Source organism: Metopolophium dirhodum, chromosome 1, assembly GCF_019925205.1.
Source record: "Metopolophium dirhodum isolate CAU chromosome 1, ASM1992520v1, whole genome shotgun sequence".
Classification (NCBI taxonomy): Eukaryota; Metazoa; Arthropoda; class Insecta; order Hemiptera; family Aphididae; genus Metopolophium; species Metopolophium dirhodum.
In genome coordinates, this window is record NC_083560.1 from 117,420,429 (window position 1) to 117,436,750 (window position 16,322).

The 16,322-nt window shown below is 29.3% G+C and overlaps 2 protein-coding genes and 1 pseudogene across 2 annotated transcripts; 1 reads left to right on the forward strand and 2 right to left on the reverse strand.

Annotated features, from left to right (window-relative positions):
- The first annotated feature begins 224 nt into the window (after positions 1-224).
- LOC132953546 (piggyBac transposable element-derived protein 4-like) lies at positions 225-2,921 on the forward strand. The gene is made up of 4 exons (XM_061025937.1): positions 225-332; positions 418-1,187; positions 1,266-1,804; positions 2,707-2,921. Exons 1-4 carry the CDS (start codon positions 225-227, stop codon positions 2,919-2,921), a joined length of 1,632 nt encoding a protein of 543 aa, XP_060881920.1.
- Positions 2,922-9,009: 6,088 nt separating this feature from the next.
- Positions 9,010-11,489, reverse strand: LOC132953547 (uncharacterized). The gene is made up of 3 exons (XM_061025938.1): positions 10,954-11,489; positions 9,240-10,876; positions 9,010-9,129 (listed from the first exon to the last, which is right to left on the reverse strand). Exons 1-3 carry the CDS (start codon positions 11,483-11,485, stop codon positions 9,061-9,063), a joined length of 2,238 nt encoding a protein of 745 aa, XP_060881921.1. The 5' UTR covers positions 11,486-11,489; the 3' UTR covers positions 9,010-9,060.
- A 914-nt stretch (positions 11,490-12,403) lies between these two features.
- On the reverse strand, positions 12,404-13,476 carry LOC132934060 (uncharacterized; annotated as a pseudogene).
- Between the last annotated feature and the right edge of the window lie 2,846 nt (positions 13,477-16,322).

The following is a 16,322-nucleotide window of genomic DNA, read 5'->3' on the forward strand; positions in this document are numbered from 1 at the left end:
AAACTAAAAAAAAAAAAAAAAAAATTTGAGTGCCACCCTAATGTGCGTATATCGACTTAAAATAGACTATAATATGAAGTTTTCCCTGTAAACTGATAAATATCATTATATCACAATATTGTCAGCAGTGAAGGCTTTATTATCATCGCCATCCTAGTGTGATTTTGATCAATTTATTTTGTCTTGTTTGTAAAAAAACTCGTACATAAAATACTAAATAAAACATGAATCGTGATCAAATTATGGCTGCTCTAAGTTCTGATGAAGATGTGTCTGATAATTCATTTGTTGACGATCCAGATGCAGATCCTGATTTCAATTTAAATCTTTCGGTAAGATATTTTAGAAATTATATCCCCCATAAATTATTGTTGTATAGTAGGTAGGTGTTAAGAATTGTTTTTATTGTATGCGTAGGATGATAGTGATTTGGAGTATGTTGATGTTTCTGATTCGAGTGACGATGATACCTCTATTATACCCATTATTCAAACACCAACTCAAACTGAACCAAATTGGGGTCCTGTGAGTGAAAATGTTAGCTGTCCAGTTTTCAATGAACAAAATGAAACGTTTGGAATAAATCCAGATTTATTTGATACTTTAATTGATGGAACGTCATTTGATTTTTTTTCCTTGTTCGTGGATAACGAAATTTTAAGTATATTAGTTAATGAAACTAATAGATATGGAAATAATTTGTGTTCACTTCCTTTACGTCCTAAATCTAGATTGAAAAAATGGACAGAAGTTAATATTGATGAAATGAAAACATTTTTAGGTATAGTTATGTGGATGGGGTTTGAAATTATTTTAAGAACATTTCACTGTTCAAACAATGCAGAATGCCCTCCAGGTGATAGACTTTTCAAAATTCGTAATTTGGTAGATTTATTGGTGATGAAATTTAAAATGTGGAACGTACCTTCTAAAAATATGTGTATTGATGAATCTGTAATTCCTTTCGTTGGACGATTATCATTTCGTCAATTTATAAAAAATAAACGACATCGATACGGAATAAAAGTATTTAAATTGTGTATTAATGATGGCTATACAATCGGCTTTAAAATTTATGCGGGCCAAGAGTCAGTGCCTGGTGTAGGGGTTTCCACTAAAATAGTAATGGAGTTGGCCGAGGACTATTTAGATAAAGGGAGAACAATGTATACTGATAACTGGTACACGTCAGTAACTCTTGCTAATCAACTTCTTAATCGGTCAACGAATTAAATTTTCTATTTGAACGTAATGTCCCCAAATAGAAAATTTAATCCAGTATCGGTTGTAAAAGCAAAATTAAAAAAAGGAGAAATTATGTCAAGTCAAAGTCAAAATAATATAGTTGTTCTTAAATGGAAAGATAAGCGGGACGTATTAATGCTATCAACCAAACATAAAAATAATACGGTAGTAGTGAATAATAAACGAGGAAAACAAGTTGTAAAACCTCAAATGGTGATTGATTATAACAAAGCAAAAGGGTATGTTGATATTTGTGATTTAAGAAGCTCATATCATTCACCACTTCGGAGGTCCTTGAAATGGTATCGAAAAGTCATGTTTGAAATCTTATTGAATACATGTTTATTAAATGCGATGTCTTTGTATACTGCTGTAACTTCAAAAAAAATTAGTGTAACTCAATTTCGTGAAAGTATAATTCATTGTTTGATTAAAAAAATCGAAGTTCAACCAAGTGAAGAGAAACATATTCTTATCAATGCGCAACGAGGAAAATGTTATATCTGTTACAAAGAAATGGCTGAACAAGGTGGAAGACAACATGCTCAAAAGATTACACGTAGTGTTCAGACTAAATGTACCAAGTGTTTAAAATATTTTTGTCTAGAATGTTTTTTTAAGACCCATTCATGTAAATTATTGTAAAATCCAATTAAATTTAAATTAAACTTTGCTATCAACATCATTTTATAGAATTTTTTCTGTACTTTTCATTTCAATGGCTAAATTGAGTACCAAATACGGTCTTCAATAGTTTAACACATGTTAAAAGTGAGTACCAATTTTGGCATTCAATGCCTGAGAAATAAGTTAAGTGAATACCAGGATTGGTACTCAAAGCGTGAATGACAAATAACTTAAAAATAGTATGGCGTAGATAACAAAACTAATGAGTACCAATAATGGTCTTCATGGCAGTCAACTTGTTAATGTATTAATTTTGATGATATTTTGATTCCATAAAATTTTTTGGGCAACTAGAACTCGTGTTCGAATTTTTTTTTTAATTTGTATGTACTATAATACATTAACTTTTATTTAATATATTAATGTTGTTTTTTTTTTTTAAACATTTTGGCCAGCTAGAACTTGTATTCCTCCCACTGTGCGCAGGTCAGAATATATCTATTGAATAAACAATGACAAAAAATCAGCAAATTGAATCAAAATGAGTCAAAAATGATGCAAGACGTGATTAAAGGTTATAATACAATCTTAGAATTAAAAGAAACGAAAAAAATTAAAAAATTAAAAAAATTAAATTAAATACTACTACTTATTTACTAATTGACACTCCTTAGTTTATTAAGTTAGAGAATCGATCAAATGCCATTTATATTTGAAAAAATAAGACCTACTTTTACTGGTGCCCGATTTTTGCCTACTCCTTACAACGGTAGGTATTAATAACACTTATAAGACCACACAAAAAAGTGTCTTGTTTTTCCTTGCTGTTAATAGATAAAGGTGTCAGTGGCTGCTCAAGTACTGAGCCAAAGATAGTAGGCGCCACCATGTTTATGCCATCTGAATGGTCTGGTGGTCGAAAACTGTATATACTAATCAATATTATTTCAGGCGAAAAAGTTGACAAAATGAATTCTTCTGCAGCTGATACAGCCAAATTATGTTTGTTCATGGACAAATGTTTTGAAAGTGTCAACAGCAGTTTGTAACGAGACAGTTTTACGTAAAATCAAAATTCGCTAAATAGCGCGCACACCGTCGTTAATCAGTGATCAATTAGTGCAGTTGTTACCGTCGACTGTCGCCGCGGACTAACACCGACGCGCCGCCAACCGACCGAACACGAAATATCTAGTGCGCTGTGCCCAACAACGCGCGCCGGGCATTCGCACTATATGGCGCAGTGATGGGAACAATCGAGTGATTTCAACAATCGAGAGGTTATAACCAGGGCTGGCGCTACCAAAAATTTATAGGGGGGTGGAATTAACAATTTGTCGACCCCCAAATGCGAAAAATTGCGTCTTTTTCAAAAACATATAAAATAACAATAAATAAAAACAACTATAAATTATATCATTAAACATTATATTTTCAATACATTTTTTTATAATAACATTTTAAATTTTTGATTAGTTTCTTATACTTCTAATCTACGATGTTTCAAATGGGACCACTTCTTCACGAGCACCCTGGTATCAATTGTATCTAAAATATCCTTGTTAGTATTAACACAGAACAAACAGAAGGGAATCCTAAGGCTTATCGAAATACCGTCCGACATTTTTAGATTTTAAACGTGCTGCCACGTACCGAGAAATTCTCTTTTTTTAAGTTTTCTGTGGTTTGTGGCTACACTGTTAATCTGCAATTCATTTGTAATTTATGATTTTTGTTTGTATTAATTTTATTATTATTATTATTATTACTATTATTTTTAGTTTAACTTTATTATTTCGTAATTTTTTACTTAAGTACTAATGTGCTTTCATAATTAATATTCCTCATTTGGTAACTATCAAAGTCTGAATTTTCCTATTAAATAAATTATAATGTTAACTTGTTATGCATGTTGATTGTTATATTTGTTTTATTATTTGTAATTATTGTTTACGATGATGTAATTTGTTTTTGAAACTTTACAAAAAAATAAAAAATAAATTGAATTTATACTGTGTAATATTTTAAATTTTACAGCTCTTAGAGAGTAGTAAATGTGAATTTGAGGTATTCCTACTGACAATAGGTACAGGTTATGTCGGCGTCGTCGGTTATAAACTAGAAAAAGATACAGGTTATGTAACAATGTCACATACTTCTACCAGTATATTTATTTAGAATAAATCTTCAATTTTTCTCAGCAATTGGGTGTACTCATTACACAAGTTCCAAAAAAAAAAATAAAATTAGTACTGCTTAGATTATTTAAAATTAGTGTACGTAATTTGTTTTGTAATCTTCTGTGTACCTATGCATTTTTGTTCATTCATCTACTAAATAATGATAAATAAAATATGTATAGTTTCTGTTTTTCTTAGATTCTGTACTTAGATAAATGGTAAAAATGCAATTTCTTAAAAAAAAATCGGTTTGATTGCTTGAATATAATAATATATTAGAAATTTGAACGAATAAACAGTGCTGTACGATATAAAGAAAAAAAGGGAAATTCCCGGTACGTGGCAGCACGTTTAAATTCTAGAAATGTCGGACGTGGTTTTATCATCTCCCATAAGAGCCTATGTTAAATGAAATATGATTCCCTTCTGTTTGTTCTGTGGTATTAAGTAACATTAAATTTTGAAGACGGTCAGCATTCATGGTAGATCGTAAAAAGTTTTTTATTAGTTTTAATTTACTGAACGCTCGTTCATTGGAGGCTGTACTTACAGGGGCTGTAAACATTAATCTTAATATCTTGTTCATATTAGGCAAAATATTTTTATACATTTCTGATACATTTAAGATATCCAAAACGTTTTTAGCCTCCTTGCAACGGTGAGCCAGCACAAGATATTCAGAATAAATTGCATCAAAATCCTTAATATTGGATACAGAACATCCTGGAGGGAATAAATTTATTATCTTTTCAAAGTCTTCTGCTGAATGTTTATTACTCATAGACACTTTTAAAAGAATTAATAATGGTTCAACAGTAGCAATGTATTTTTTTTAAGTGTTCGGAAGTCAATGTTGTCAGAGTATCTAAAACTTTTTTTAATTCAGATCTGTAGAAAGTTTTTAAATCAAATATTGCCTGTGAACTTGGATTAGAATCTAACCTTTTTGGCAATAGTCTTCTCCTGTGTATTTTGTTGAAATCAGATTCAGGATTAATGTTTAATTGATGTGCATAATTAATAGAACTATCAATCAAATTATCCATGCCTATCGAATCATTGTTAATATCATTGAAAATGTCAGTAGAACTAATTAATAGCATTAGAGCATCAATTATGTTGAGATCTTTGGCTTCAAAACTTTCAGTTAAAATTTTCATTTTATACATCACGTTTTTCATAAAATATAGTGATACTACAAAGTCATATGTGAGTATTTTTTTGGCGATTCCTAAAGCTTGAGATCTTGTGTTTTTATCAAAGTACTGGGCTGTAGACATTTCTTCTAGTGTTTTTACAATTGAGTCAAATGAAACCCATACAGCTTTTATTGACTCTGCTCGGGCTGTCCATCTTGTTTTCGATAAATTACGTAACTGTAAAGAATTTTCAATTTCAGACAGACTTTTTTGCAAATGAGCATATCTTTTTGTATCGAATATCTTATTATTTTCTTGTAAAAGTAACTTAATATTTTTAAGCAATATTGATACAATTTTTGTTGACGAAACTTTCAAAAGGTGCCCAAGCCTTTTTACTCAAATCTTCACAGTTCATGGCTTGCAAAATGGTAAATATATACCACTATTATTTTTTCTACTTCCTGATAAGGAATTAAAAACATACGAAAAGGCATTTTTCCACATTTTGTCTGAATGTAATAAAATCAATATTATATTTTCTCCAAAAAGAGTGTTTGCAGATTTGGAAAAAGCAATACATTTGGCTATTTTATGAGTTTGGCCTTCAATAACTCTGAAAGGATGCCGATTTCATTTGGGCCAAAGCTAGTATAGGAAAATACAATCAATTGGCCTAAGTTCTGAATATAAAATTTACAGCGATTCAAGTAAATACTTAAAATATTTTTTTGGATTACTGTTTCTTCATCCTGACGAAGTAATCAACTTTTCATAGACGATTTAATATCTATTAAACCGTTAGATGAAAAAATTGATATTTTTACTGATTATATATTAGAAACATATAAACTACCAGAATCTAGTTTTCCGCCTTCATTATGGACAGAATACTCGGCTACTACTATGAAACTACAAATAGTTGTGAAGCTTTTTATTCTAAGCTCAACGCGATGTTTTATAATGCACATCCAAACATTTTTCAATTTATCGATACTATGAAGAGATTACAAACTTATATTTATATAAAACATAGTAGCATTAAACAACCGCACAACCTCGATAACTAATAAAGAACAATTTTTAAAACAAACAATGACAGATTTTCAATCAAAAAAAAATTAGTAGGTTTGAATTCATGAAAAAGTTATCTTTTAAATTTTTACCGGTACTATAATATTTTAATAAAATCAAAATTACAAAAAAAAAAAACAAAAAAAATATATTTTTCACCAATAACAATAATATTTTTTATACAGTTACAATTTTATGACAAAATACTAAAACAAAAATAATATATTAAGCAATTTATTTTTTAATTCTTCAATTTCTTTATGAAGAAAATACTTTTCAACTTCATCACTTTTACTATTTGTAGGTGTTAAGACATAAGTTTCAGTTGTTGTACTGTTTTCAATAATAATTGAACTTTCGTTTTCCTACCTTCTTACTTCTTTAATATAATAATAGAAAAAACAAATTCTTGATTTAAAAATTTCATTTTTAATGCTAATAATATTTTGTTATGCTGACAATACAAATACAATTGTGCATGCATCATATAATTATATTAGCATAAATAATTTAATAATACTTACTTATTAATCCATTGTAGAGCTTATACAACTTTATTCTAACTCCATTCTACTCTAACACATTTATTAGTGATAAAAAAAAATATGATTTATAAGTTATAATTAGTTAAGTATTAATTTGAGATAAATACAGGGTTATATAAAATATAAATAAACAGATATTTTATTTTTTTAATATACATCATATATTTAATTTATTTTGAACCATATACACACACATTATATTAATATCCACAACTATTTATTAAAGAACAAATAAAATAATATAGTTAGCTGGTATGATTAGAAGACTGGATTGATTTAAGTAAAGGACTAGCATCACTAGCAAGGTTAATCCCAAAGAAAACTAACAGTTATAAAATACAATAATAAACATAGGCACAAATCGCAGGGGTGCTAAGGAACCCTTAGCACCCTGAATTTTAATGATAGCACCCCGAATTCCGTAATTACCTATAACTTATATAATGTTACTACCATAATATTTCCATAATAACATCAATAACATTTATTAAAACTTCATTTAATTTAAGTTTATTTAAAGACTATCAGACTTATCAGTTATTCAGATTGAAAGAGATATTATAGTTCTTAATAATGAAATTATTTTAAATAAGTATGCTGAAAATAAGCTTACATTTTCATTAAATTTGTATAATAAATTTAATTAATTTGTTTTACTTAATATGTTTAGTTATATTTGTGAGATTTATATTTTATTAATGTATATGGTATGGTACTATAGGGGTGTGCATGGAGCCCCTTTAGAGCTGGGCCTGTTTCCTTAAAAAGCCCCCCTAATATTTTCAGGTGATTTGCGCCTATGATAATAATGCAAATCAATTACTAAAAAAAAAAAAGCAATAATAAACATAGTTAATATTGAATTGAATCTAAAAGTTAATTATTTTCTTTTGCATACTTGGTATGTTTTTCAGGAGATGCAAATGAAAAGGATGAGTTTTTATTCCATTCAAATTCAGTAGGTCCATTTTCTCTTAAACCATCCTTAAAATGGCAACTACATATTTTGTTATTTTTTGTGGGATATGTATCTGCTCCTCTGTCATGTAAAAAGTTGTATAATCAAAAATAAGGTTTAACTTAAATCAATAAATTATGCATTTGAAAATTTAACAGAATATAACTATTTGAAATATACTTTACCTCACTGATTTAGCCCAGACTTTACATTAGTAATATAATTAGCTGGAAATCTAAAAAACTTGCAGGTTTCTCGGTTGGAAATGTGAGAACACAGCGGAACCCAACATTGAACCATTTTAACACTAAGACAACATTAATTTAACAAATTTTAATTTGGAATAAATATTATGTAAAATGTGTTTAATTAGTAACTCGCATTGAAAAATCTTTTCAAAAAGGAAATTTTATTTGCTCAATAAAATTAATGATGCACGAAAGCTTGATGATGCTGTTTGACGTCATATTTTTTAACTGTGAAAAATATCAATATTTAATGACCAATTTGGATCTTTATACATTTTAAAAGCAACTAAAGATTTAGAAGTCCTTATAATAAGAATTGCAGATGACATTTTTGTGTTGACCTTGTATTTGGTCATAATATTCATTAGGGTGGTCCTTAATTTTAAACTTTCAAACTTTTTATTGAGCACCCCCAAATTTTGTTCATTACTATAAGAAAATAATTTAGGTTAAATTTGGTGATGATACCTGACCCCCTTCACGTGCCGCAAAGGGCTGAAAAATGACTAACGAGGGTAGTTTTCCTGTTTTTTGAATTTAAACCAAAAACTATAAAATCCACAAAAAAACACATAGAACCTTAATTGTAGAACATTAAATTACCTATAAAAAATATCTTCATAAAATTTCTTGTCAATCCTTTATTTTTCGAGAATTTGTTAAATAACCAAATTTTATATATATTTCGAAAATTTGATTTTTTTATGGTTATTCTAATATATTTGACGTATGGTTCAATTTACGACGAAGTCTTTTATATAAAAAATGTTCAAAATATAATTTTCTGAAATAATGTTATAAGTAAAGTTTGTATTAGACCATTAACTTTGTTTTTACAGTAGGATTCGTGAAATATTTTATTAAACAACTCTTCTACCACTACGAAGAACCAAATACAACATCATTATTTTATTCATAAGAAAAAGATTACTTTATAATAAAGTTTGATAAGTCAAACAAATTATTTTATACTTAAATATTTATTGTATAATAGTTAAATATTATTAAGGTGAGTATTTGGAGATTAAATTAATTATTGAATTATTAGGTATATGGCGTTTTCAACTTTTCTCTGCTATGTCCTGGGTATTTACGACGATAATCTTGCACAGTCTGAAATTATATAAAATATAATTAAAATATTAATCATATATTTAGGCACAATTTGTTATGACTATAGTAATACTTCCTACTAATACTTATTACTTATATAAACTACTAACTTTCAATAAAAATTGTTTTTGGTCTTCATCTTTTGTAATTTTTTCATTAAATTCTTCCATCAGTTTCACTCCACGTTCAGCTGTATCATTTACAACCTTAAGTGACCTAATTATTTGTTGACCTTGGATGTAGTCATTTTGTGTGTTCCATTCAGATGGATCTATTTTTAAGAAGTTAGTAGATAAACCAAATCTCTTAAACATCATCATCGATTTAGCCGAGAGTAATGATGTTGGGAGCTCATTATTTACAAAATTAGAAACTTCTTCTGATTTAAGGTAAAATTTCTTTTGTACTTCTTTTTCTTCTTCTTTGTCTTCTTCCAATATTTTTTGAACCATATTACGTATTTGTTTTACATTAATTCTGTCATCAAATAAACTGAAAGCTGCGCACTCTTCATTAAGATACCATAAATGGTTTAAAAATTTATTTAAAGCTATTTCTGCAATAATTTTATCGTCCTTTTTATAAGAATTAAGTTTTTTTATAAATATTATATCATTAAGTGGTGCTTGCACTGCATCTGGAGCAGTGAACCACGATTCCGCATAGCATTTTACAATAAAACAGCAAATGGTTTGTAAGGCTTTTTTTTCTCCTACACTTAATTTAAATTGCTTCTGAAATAATATAATTTTTAGGCAATATATTCCTTTTGCCATCCATCTGGCCAAATGATAGGGTCCTGGCTGCCGAAATTTAATACCACCTGGAGGAACGTCTCCTAAAAATATGACTATTAATTCAAGGAATTCTTTATAATCATCCCGAGGAAAATCGTCTCTAAGTTTTTCATGAGCAAATATTAATATTTGTTGCCTTACGTCATTGAGAACATTACTGGTCTTAACATCCATCGACCAAATTGAAAACTGTGTTAAATCAATTGTTTTCCATTGATTTTTAAATCTTTTAAATAATGGGATATCAGGGCCTGAAGATGGAGCAAACTTAGATCCAACGAATACACTTTGGAGAATAATTTCAAAAACATGATGTCTACAAGCCAAGTATAAAATATTACGTCCAAGTTTATGTTCTAAAAGAACACAAGCACCATTTAAACGTCCAGTATTAGATGCCGTTGTATCAAATACAAATGCGTGTACACTATCAAGAAGTAACCAATCTTCAAGAGTATCGTACACAGCAGATGAAACTTCATAACCGGTTCCAGCAGAAAGTTCGGGAACACCAAGAAGTTGTTCAGTATTTGGAGGTGTTGCAATAATAGGAAGTCTATCGACTTTTGTTTTACCAGTTATATCGAGAAGAATTTTTGAATCCCAGTGTATAGTTATAAATTTTAAATTTAAATCAAAAAAATTTTGTTTTATTCTAAAAGCATTTAACTCACGAAAACGTTGACGAGATAGCCGAATTGAAGTTCGATTTATGACAAAATCTAATGGATTTAGAGAAGTTGCTTCCACGCAGGCTGTTAATAAATGAACAGCATCTCTATCGCTGATCTTACATTTATCAAGTACAGCAGAAAGTCGAGGTGTCAATATTTCTAATCGTGCCCTTTTCATTTGCATTGTACACGGGATTGGAGAACTAGAACTTTCGGTCTCTGTAACAGAATCAATAGATTCTACTTCTTCCGAACTAAATGTAGAATTCAATTCAACTGAAATCAAAAATAAAACAATAAGTATATTCTTAATTATATTAAATAAATTATTAAATAAATATAATTTAACATACCTTCTTCAGATTTTGACGAACACGGCTTTTCTTGTACTTCGATGTTTTTTTTTACACGATTATGTTTTCGTTTTTCAATTCCGGCTAATTGTACATCCGTACCAAGCATACACCCAGGGCGGCCTTTTTGTCGTTGAAAGTTTAAAAATTCTTTATCTTCATTTATTTTTATCATATCCATAGCAAATGCATGCGCAATATCAAATAAATCATTTAAATTTTCTTCGAAACTATGCTCTCTCTGCCTACATAACTCACTATTCCGATTTTTACTTTTTTCGAGGTTTCGTAATTCTTCATAGAGTTTTTTCAATTGTTTTAAGCAATGACATCGATCTCGAGTTGGTATTCGGGCTTTTTTCCAAAAAATTAAACATTCATCAATAACCAATGAAATACTATCTTGTAGCGTTAATTTTACCATCCGCATATTAAAAAATAAAACACTTAAAACGTCTTTTTTAGATGGTAATTTACTACCGAGTATTTGGTTTTTCATAACACCAACAATAAATATTTTTTGACGAGGCATGATACTAAAGATACGAACAGAAAGACGAATGAACACTGAACAGTGAATGTGACATGATGGTTTCAATTATACGACAATCAACCACAATAAATAATCTAATCTAATACTCAACAACGATAATGTGTATAACCGAAAGAACATATTATGTGCTGTCTTATCTCAAACTTAAAAATAGTTTTAAGAAATTATTATATAATAAATATTTAGGTATAATAAAATTTGTTTGATTCATCAAACTTTATTATAAAGTAATCTTTTTCTTATCAATAAAATAATAATGTTGTATTTGGTTCTTCGTGGTAGTAGAAAAGAGTTGTTTAATAAAATATTTCACAAATCCTACTGTAAAAACAAAGTCATTGGTCTAATGCATATTTTACTTATGACTTTATTTTTAGAAAATTATATTTTAAACATTTTTTATACAAAAGACTTCGTCGTAAATTGAACCATACGCCAAATATATTAGAATAACCATAAAAAAATCAAATTTTCGAAATATATATAAAATTTGGTTATTTAACAAATTCTCGAAAAATAAAGGATTGACAAGAAATATTATAAAGATATTTTTTATAGGTAATTTAATGTTCTACAATTAAGGTTCTATGTGTTTTTTTGTGGATCTTATAGTTTTTGGTTTAAATTCAAAAAACAGGAAAACTACCCTCGTTAGTCATTTTTCAACCCTTTTGCGGCACGTGAAGGGAGTGAGTTATCATCACCAAATTTAACCCAAATTATTTTCTTATAGCAATGAACAAAATTTGGGGGTGCTTGAAAAGAAGTCTTTAATTTTTTTTTTCATCACCTATATATAAGGACCACCCTAATATTCATGGTTGGAATTTAAAACGAAATCATTTTTATTTATATCAAAGTTAATGATGTAATCTTTTGAATTTGAAAGCGCAATTTTTAAGTCTTCATTCCGAAATTTATAAGGACACTTAATTTCAATGCAATAAGAAGAGTTTTCATAGAAAAGCAAACCATCTGGACTGGCTCCCAAAAATCCAGATTCATGTAACCAAATGCCAGTTTTAGTCACAATAGAATTGTTAGCCTTCTCAAACTCTTCAATTGCAATACTTTCATGTGTTTTCCCCCATTCAATCGATTTAACTCCATCCACAAAATATTTTCCTAAGAGACCTTTAAAAAGTGAATTAGGATATCGATTACTTTTGACCGATTTTATTATTTTATGAAAATTACTCGAAGTAAGACGAAATTTCCTAGAAAGACACCATTTTACATTTGCATATTGCCCTATGGTCTTTGAAGCTATATCTTTAACCTGTTCAAAAGATAACTTACAAATGTCAGACAACATTTGAACACTATTTATAGAATTTCTCAATTCTGAAGAATTAAGAACATTTTCCAATAGAAGAATATCACTTAAATCTTCAACTGGAGATTCTGGACTTAAAAACCATAAAAATCCAACTGTTTGATTAGTTGCTGTTAATTTATCAAAGCATAAAGCTTTAAAATCAATATTGTGTGTATCAGTAACAGCTTTAAAATTATTTTCATACATATCATCAATAGTCAATACTTCATCATTTTCTCTTACAGATTTTTTTGACCAGCTGCATGATATATTAGTTACAGATATATTATTATGCACATGTAAAAGAAGTGAAACCATATGATGGCATTTTGTCAAACCTGTCGGACATGTACAGCTGGCATGTTCAATATTTTTATCTTTAAAAAATATCTGTAAAGATTAAATATTACAATTATTTTAGGAATCATATTATAAATGATACAATCAAAATTACAAAGTTATTTACCTTAACATCATACAATTTATTTTTCATACTTGCGTGCACTTGACCACTAAGTATACCTACATCAGGTATGTAATTAAAACTTTTGACATACCCACATTCAAAAGAATTTTCTCCTTTAGAAAATATTTTTTTATTATCAATAAAATTAATGATGCACGAAAGCTTGATGATGCTGTTTGACGTCATATTTTTTAACTGGAAAAAAATCATTTTCCTACATTAGTAAATTGATTAATGAAGGATAATATATATTATACTCACTTCAAAAAGGAAATCTGACACTTTATTTGCTCACTGAAGACCGCCGAAACAAAGCTTAGGGCAAGCAAATGGCTCAAAAAAAAAAAACAACAAATTATTATATATATAAGTATAGTAATAAAACATACTTATTATGTAAAATGGAGGGAAAATAGTACATACTTCTAAAATGGGCTTAAAGAGGCTGTAAGGGGCTATACTGGTTCGAATTGAAAAATTATTTTTTTGTTGGATAGTCCATTCATTGAGGAAGGTCGTAGGCTATATAACATCACGCTACATTCAATTAATAGAAGTGCTTAAACAGAGATTTTGAGATTTATGATAGAAATATTTGTTTATAAATGATTGCTATTGGTTATAGGAGAAATAATTAATAGAAATAGTATTTATTTATTATTGGTTGCTATTGGTTAATCGGGCAGATCAGGTACAAGCATGCATCAAATCGAATTTTCGCACATTGCCTACCAGGGTGGCTGAGTTGCACTTACTGCAGTAAGTTACACCAAAAAGGAGTTGAACAATCACAATTTGTTTAAGAGTTGTCATTTTTTACGGGCCACAAAGTGTGCAGGATCAGCTATAGCCTATACACGCATTATATTATGATTCAGTTTAATAAAACAAGCATTAAAATATATTACATTATAATGTAAATGTAGGTACCTTCGTTCGCATTCAACTTGCTCCAAAAAACCAAGATGAGGTGCTAATGTCCACTTTTTTTTTATAGATGCCGCTGAACCCGTAGATGGTTTTCTTATATTTCTAGAGTATGAGTCTCGAATATTTTTCCATCTCTTTTTTGTTACATCCACTACAAAATATTAATTATTGTTTTTTTCATAATATACTTTATATATATACCTATATCTAATATAGACCACATTACCTGATTTTCCAAGTTTCAATGATATGTCTTTCCAAATATTATCTTTTTATAATTTTTATCTCCAATATTGAAAAGAACCGAATTCTTTTGTACCTCTTGAATGAGAATTTCGTCGTCGAACGCAGAAAAAACCAAAGTAGACACCATTATGCTGAAAAATCACAACGATTGCTGTGAATGTCGCGACGACTTGTCTGTAAGCCTGTAACTTGCTTAAAAATAAATTTTTTCCTTTCAAATTTTGTAAGCTCAATCTGTAGGTTATGGTTATTGACTGAACATTTATTCTGAAAATAAAGTTTTTTTTTTTGTTGAAGTTTAGAAGGTTGTAAGAAATTTACAGTTTACCCCACTTTACATAAAAAAAATCATTTAAATTTTCTATATTTTATTTAATTTTCCAAACAAAAAAAATTATTTATAAAAAAAAACATTGATATACTTAAATGTATACCTAACCTAACTTCACTTAAAGGAAATAATAAACATATAAATTGTAACTTTTTAAATGCAATAAATATTAAAACAATTTTAGGAACAAAATTCACATTTAAACATTGTCTCATAATCTTTTTCTTCAATTCCAGCACAAAGACAATGAGCCCATTTTTTACACTGTACACACTGAATCCACCCATCAACTGAAGTCGAGTAAGGCTCATCACAATACAAACACTTATCATCCTCTTTGTTGGTTTTAGTTTTTTTATTAAGATTTTTTTTGGTTGTTCTAGCATTTTTTTTTTGGCCGAACGATAAAGAACGTTTAACTTGTCTGGGTGTTGCACTTAATATGTTAGCAGCTAAAAGCTCATTTTTGTAAGGAGATTCTGTGAGAATTGCTGTTTTCCCTCTTCTCCTAGATATTCGTGCAGTGGTTTTGTTACTTTTCGGAATAGGTTGAATTTCTTCAGGAGATAATGCAAAAAATGATTTTGTCACTGATTTTTCAGCACCTGCTGACCAATGAGAACATCCTGGTGAACTATGCTGTGTTATAGAAAGAGTTGAGTCATTATTTTGCTGTCCAATAGGATTTGAAGTTGAAGGATGAATGATGGGCAGACTATTTGTTTGTATGATTGGAGTTAACACATCTTTAGCTTGGAGCACACTGTTCGAAATATTTTGCAAATCTGTTACTGAAACATTTAAATCAATGTCAGTAGCAGCACTAGCAAGGAAGTCATGTTCTTTAAATATGTTGGCATCTACTAGCCAAATGCCTGTTGCTCTAAAGCCACTGATAGCTGTTGTCATAGTTGATGCTTTTAAATATGCTTTACCAAAAAGTGAAGCAATCTGAAACTGTGTGACAACTCTATGGTCTTTAGCGTGCTCTCTAAGCCATTTTTTAACTTCATCGCTGTAATATAAGCTAAGTGGTTTCATAAAAGCTACGTCTAATGGTTGAAGTCTATGCGTGCAGTGAGGTGGAAAGCAAAGCAATATAACACCAGCATCTCTAGCTTTATCTATAAGTTCTAATGATTTAGTATGGGTAGCATGGCCATCTAATAAAAGTAAAACCTTATGGGTCTTAGAAGCTCTAGAAAAAATTACAAATTTATCAAACCATTTTAGGAACAAATCGGTCTGTATCCATCCACTTGGATGAACTTCAGCCCATGCTCCAGGTGGTCCACCATCAATGAGTTCTGGTTTGTTTCTTACGCGAGGAAAAATAAGCATTGGAGGCATGTATGACCATCAGCACCCATGCATATTTCAGCTGTTATCGTCTGACCCCTTTCAGCAGAAGTTATCGCTCCTACTTGTCGACGGCCACGGCATGCAATGACTTTAGAATGAGACTTTGGAACACAAGTTATCCCAGTCTCGTCGACATTGAATATTTGTGAAGCTGTTAATTTAT

What these genes read in the sequence shown, in the direction of transcription:
- LOC132953546 (XM_061025937.1), top strand. Translation starts at nt 225, where the DNA reads ATGAATCGTGATCAAATTATGGCTGCTCTAAGTTCTGATGAAGATGTG. An exon ending in TATACTGATAACTGGTACAC is followed by an intron (nt 1,188 to 1,265) that starts GTCAGTAACTCT and finishes GTCCCCAAATAG; the next exon opens with AAAATTTAATCCAGTATCGG. An exon ending in ACATGCTCAAAAGATTACAC is followed by an intron (nt 1,805 to 2,706) that starts GTAGTGTTCAGA and finishes TGCTGTTAATAG; the next exon opens with ATAAAGGTGTCAGTGGCTGC.
- LOC132953547 (XM_061025938.1), bottom strand. Translation starts at nt 11,485, where the DNA reads ATGCCTCGTCAAAAAATATTTATTGTTGGTGTTATGAAAAACCAAATA. An exon ending in TTCGTCAAAATCTGAAGAAG is followed by an intron (nt 10,877 to 10,953) that starts GTATGTTAAATT and finishes TTTTGATTTCAG; the next exon opens with TTGAATTGAATTCTACATTT. An exon ending in AAAAACAATTTTTATTGAAA is followed by an intron (nt 9,130 to 9,239) that starts GTTAGTAGTTTA and finishes ATATAATTTCAG; the next exon opens with ACTGTGCAAGATTATCGTCG.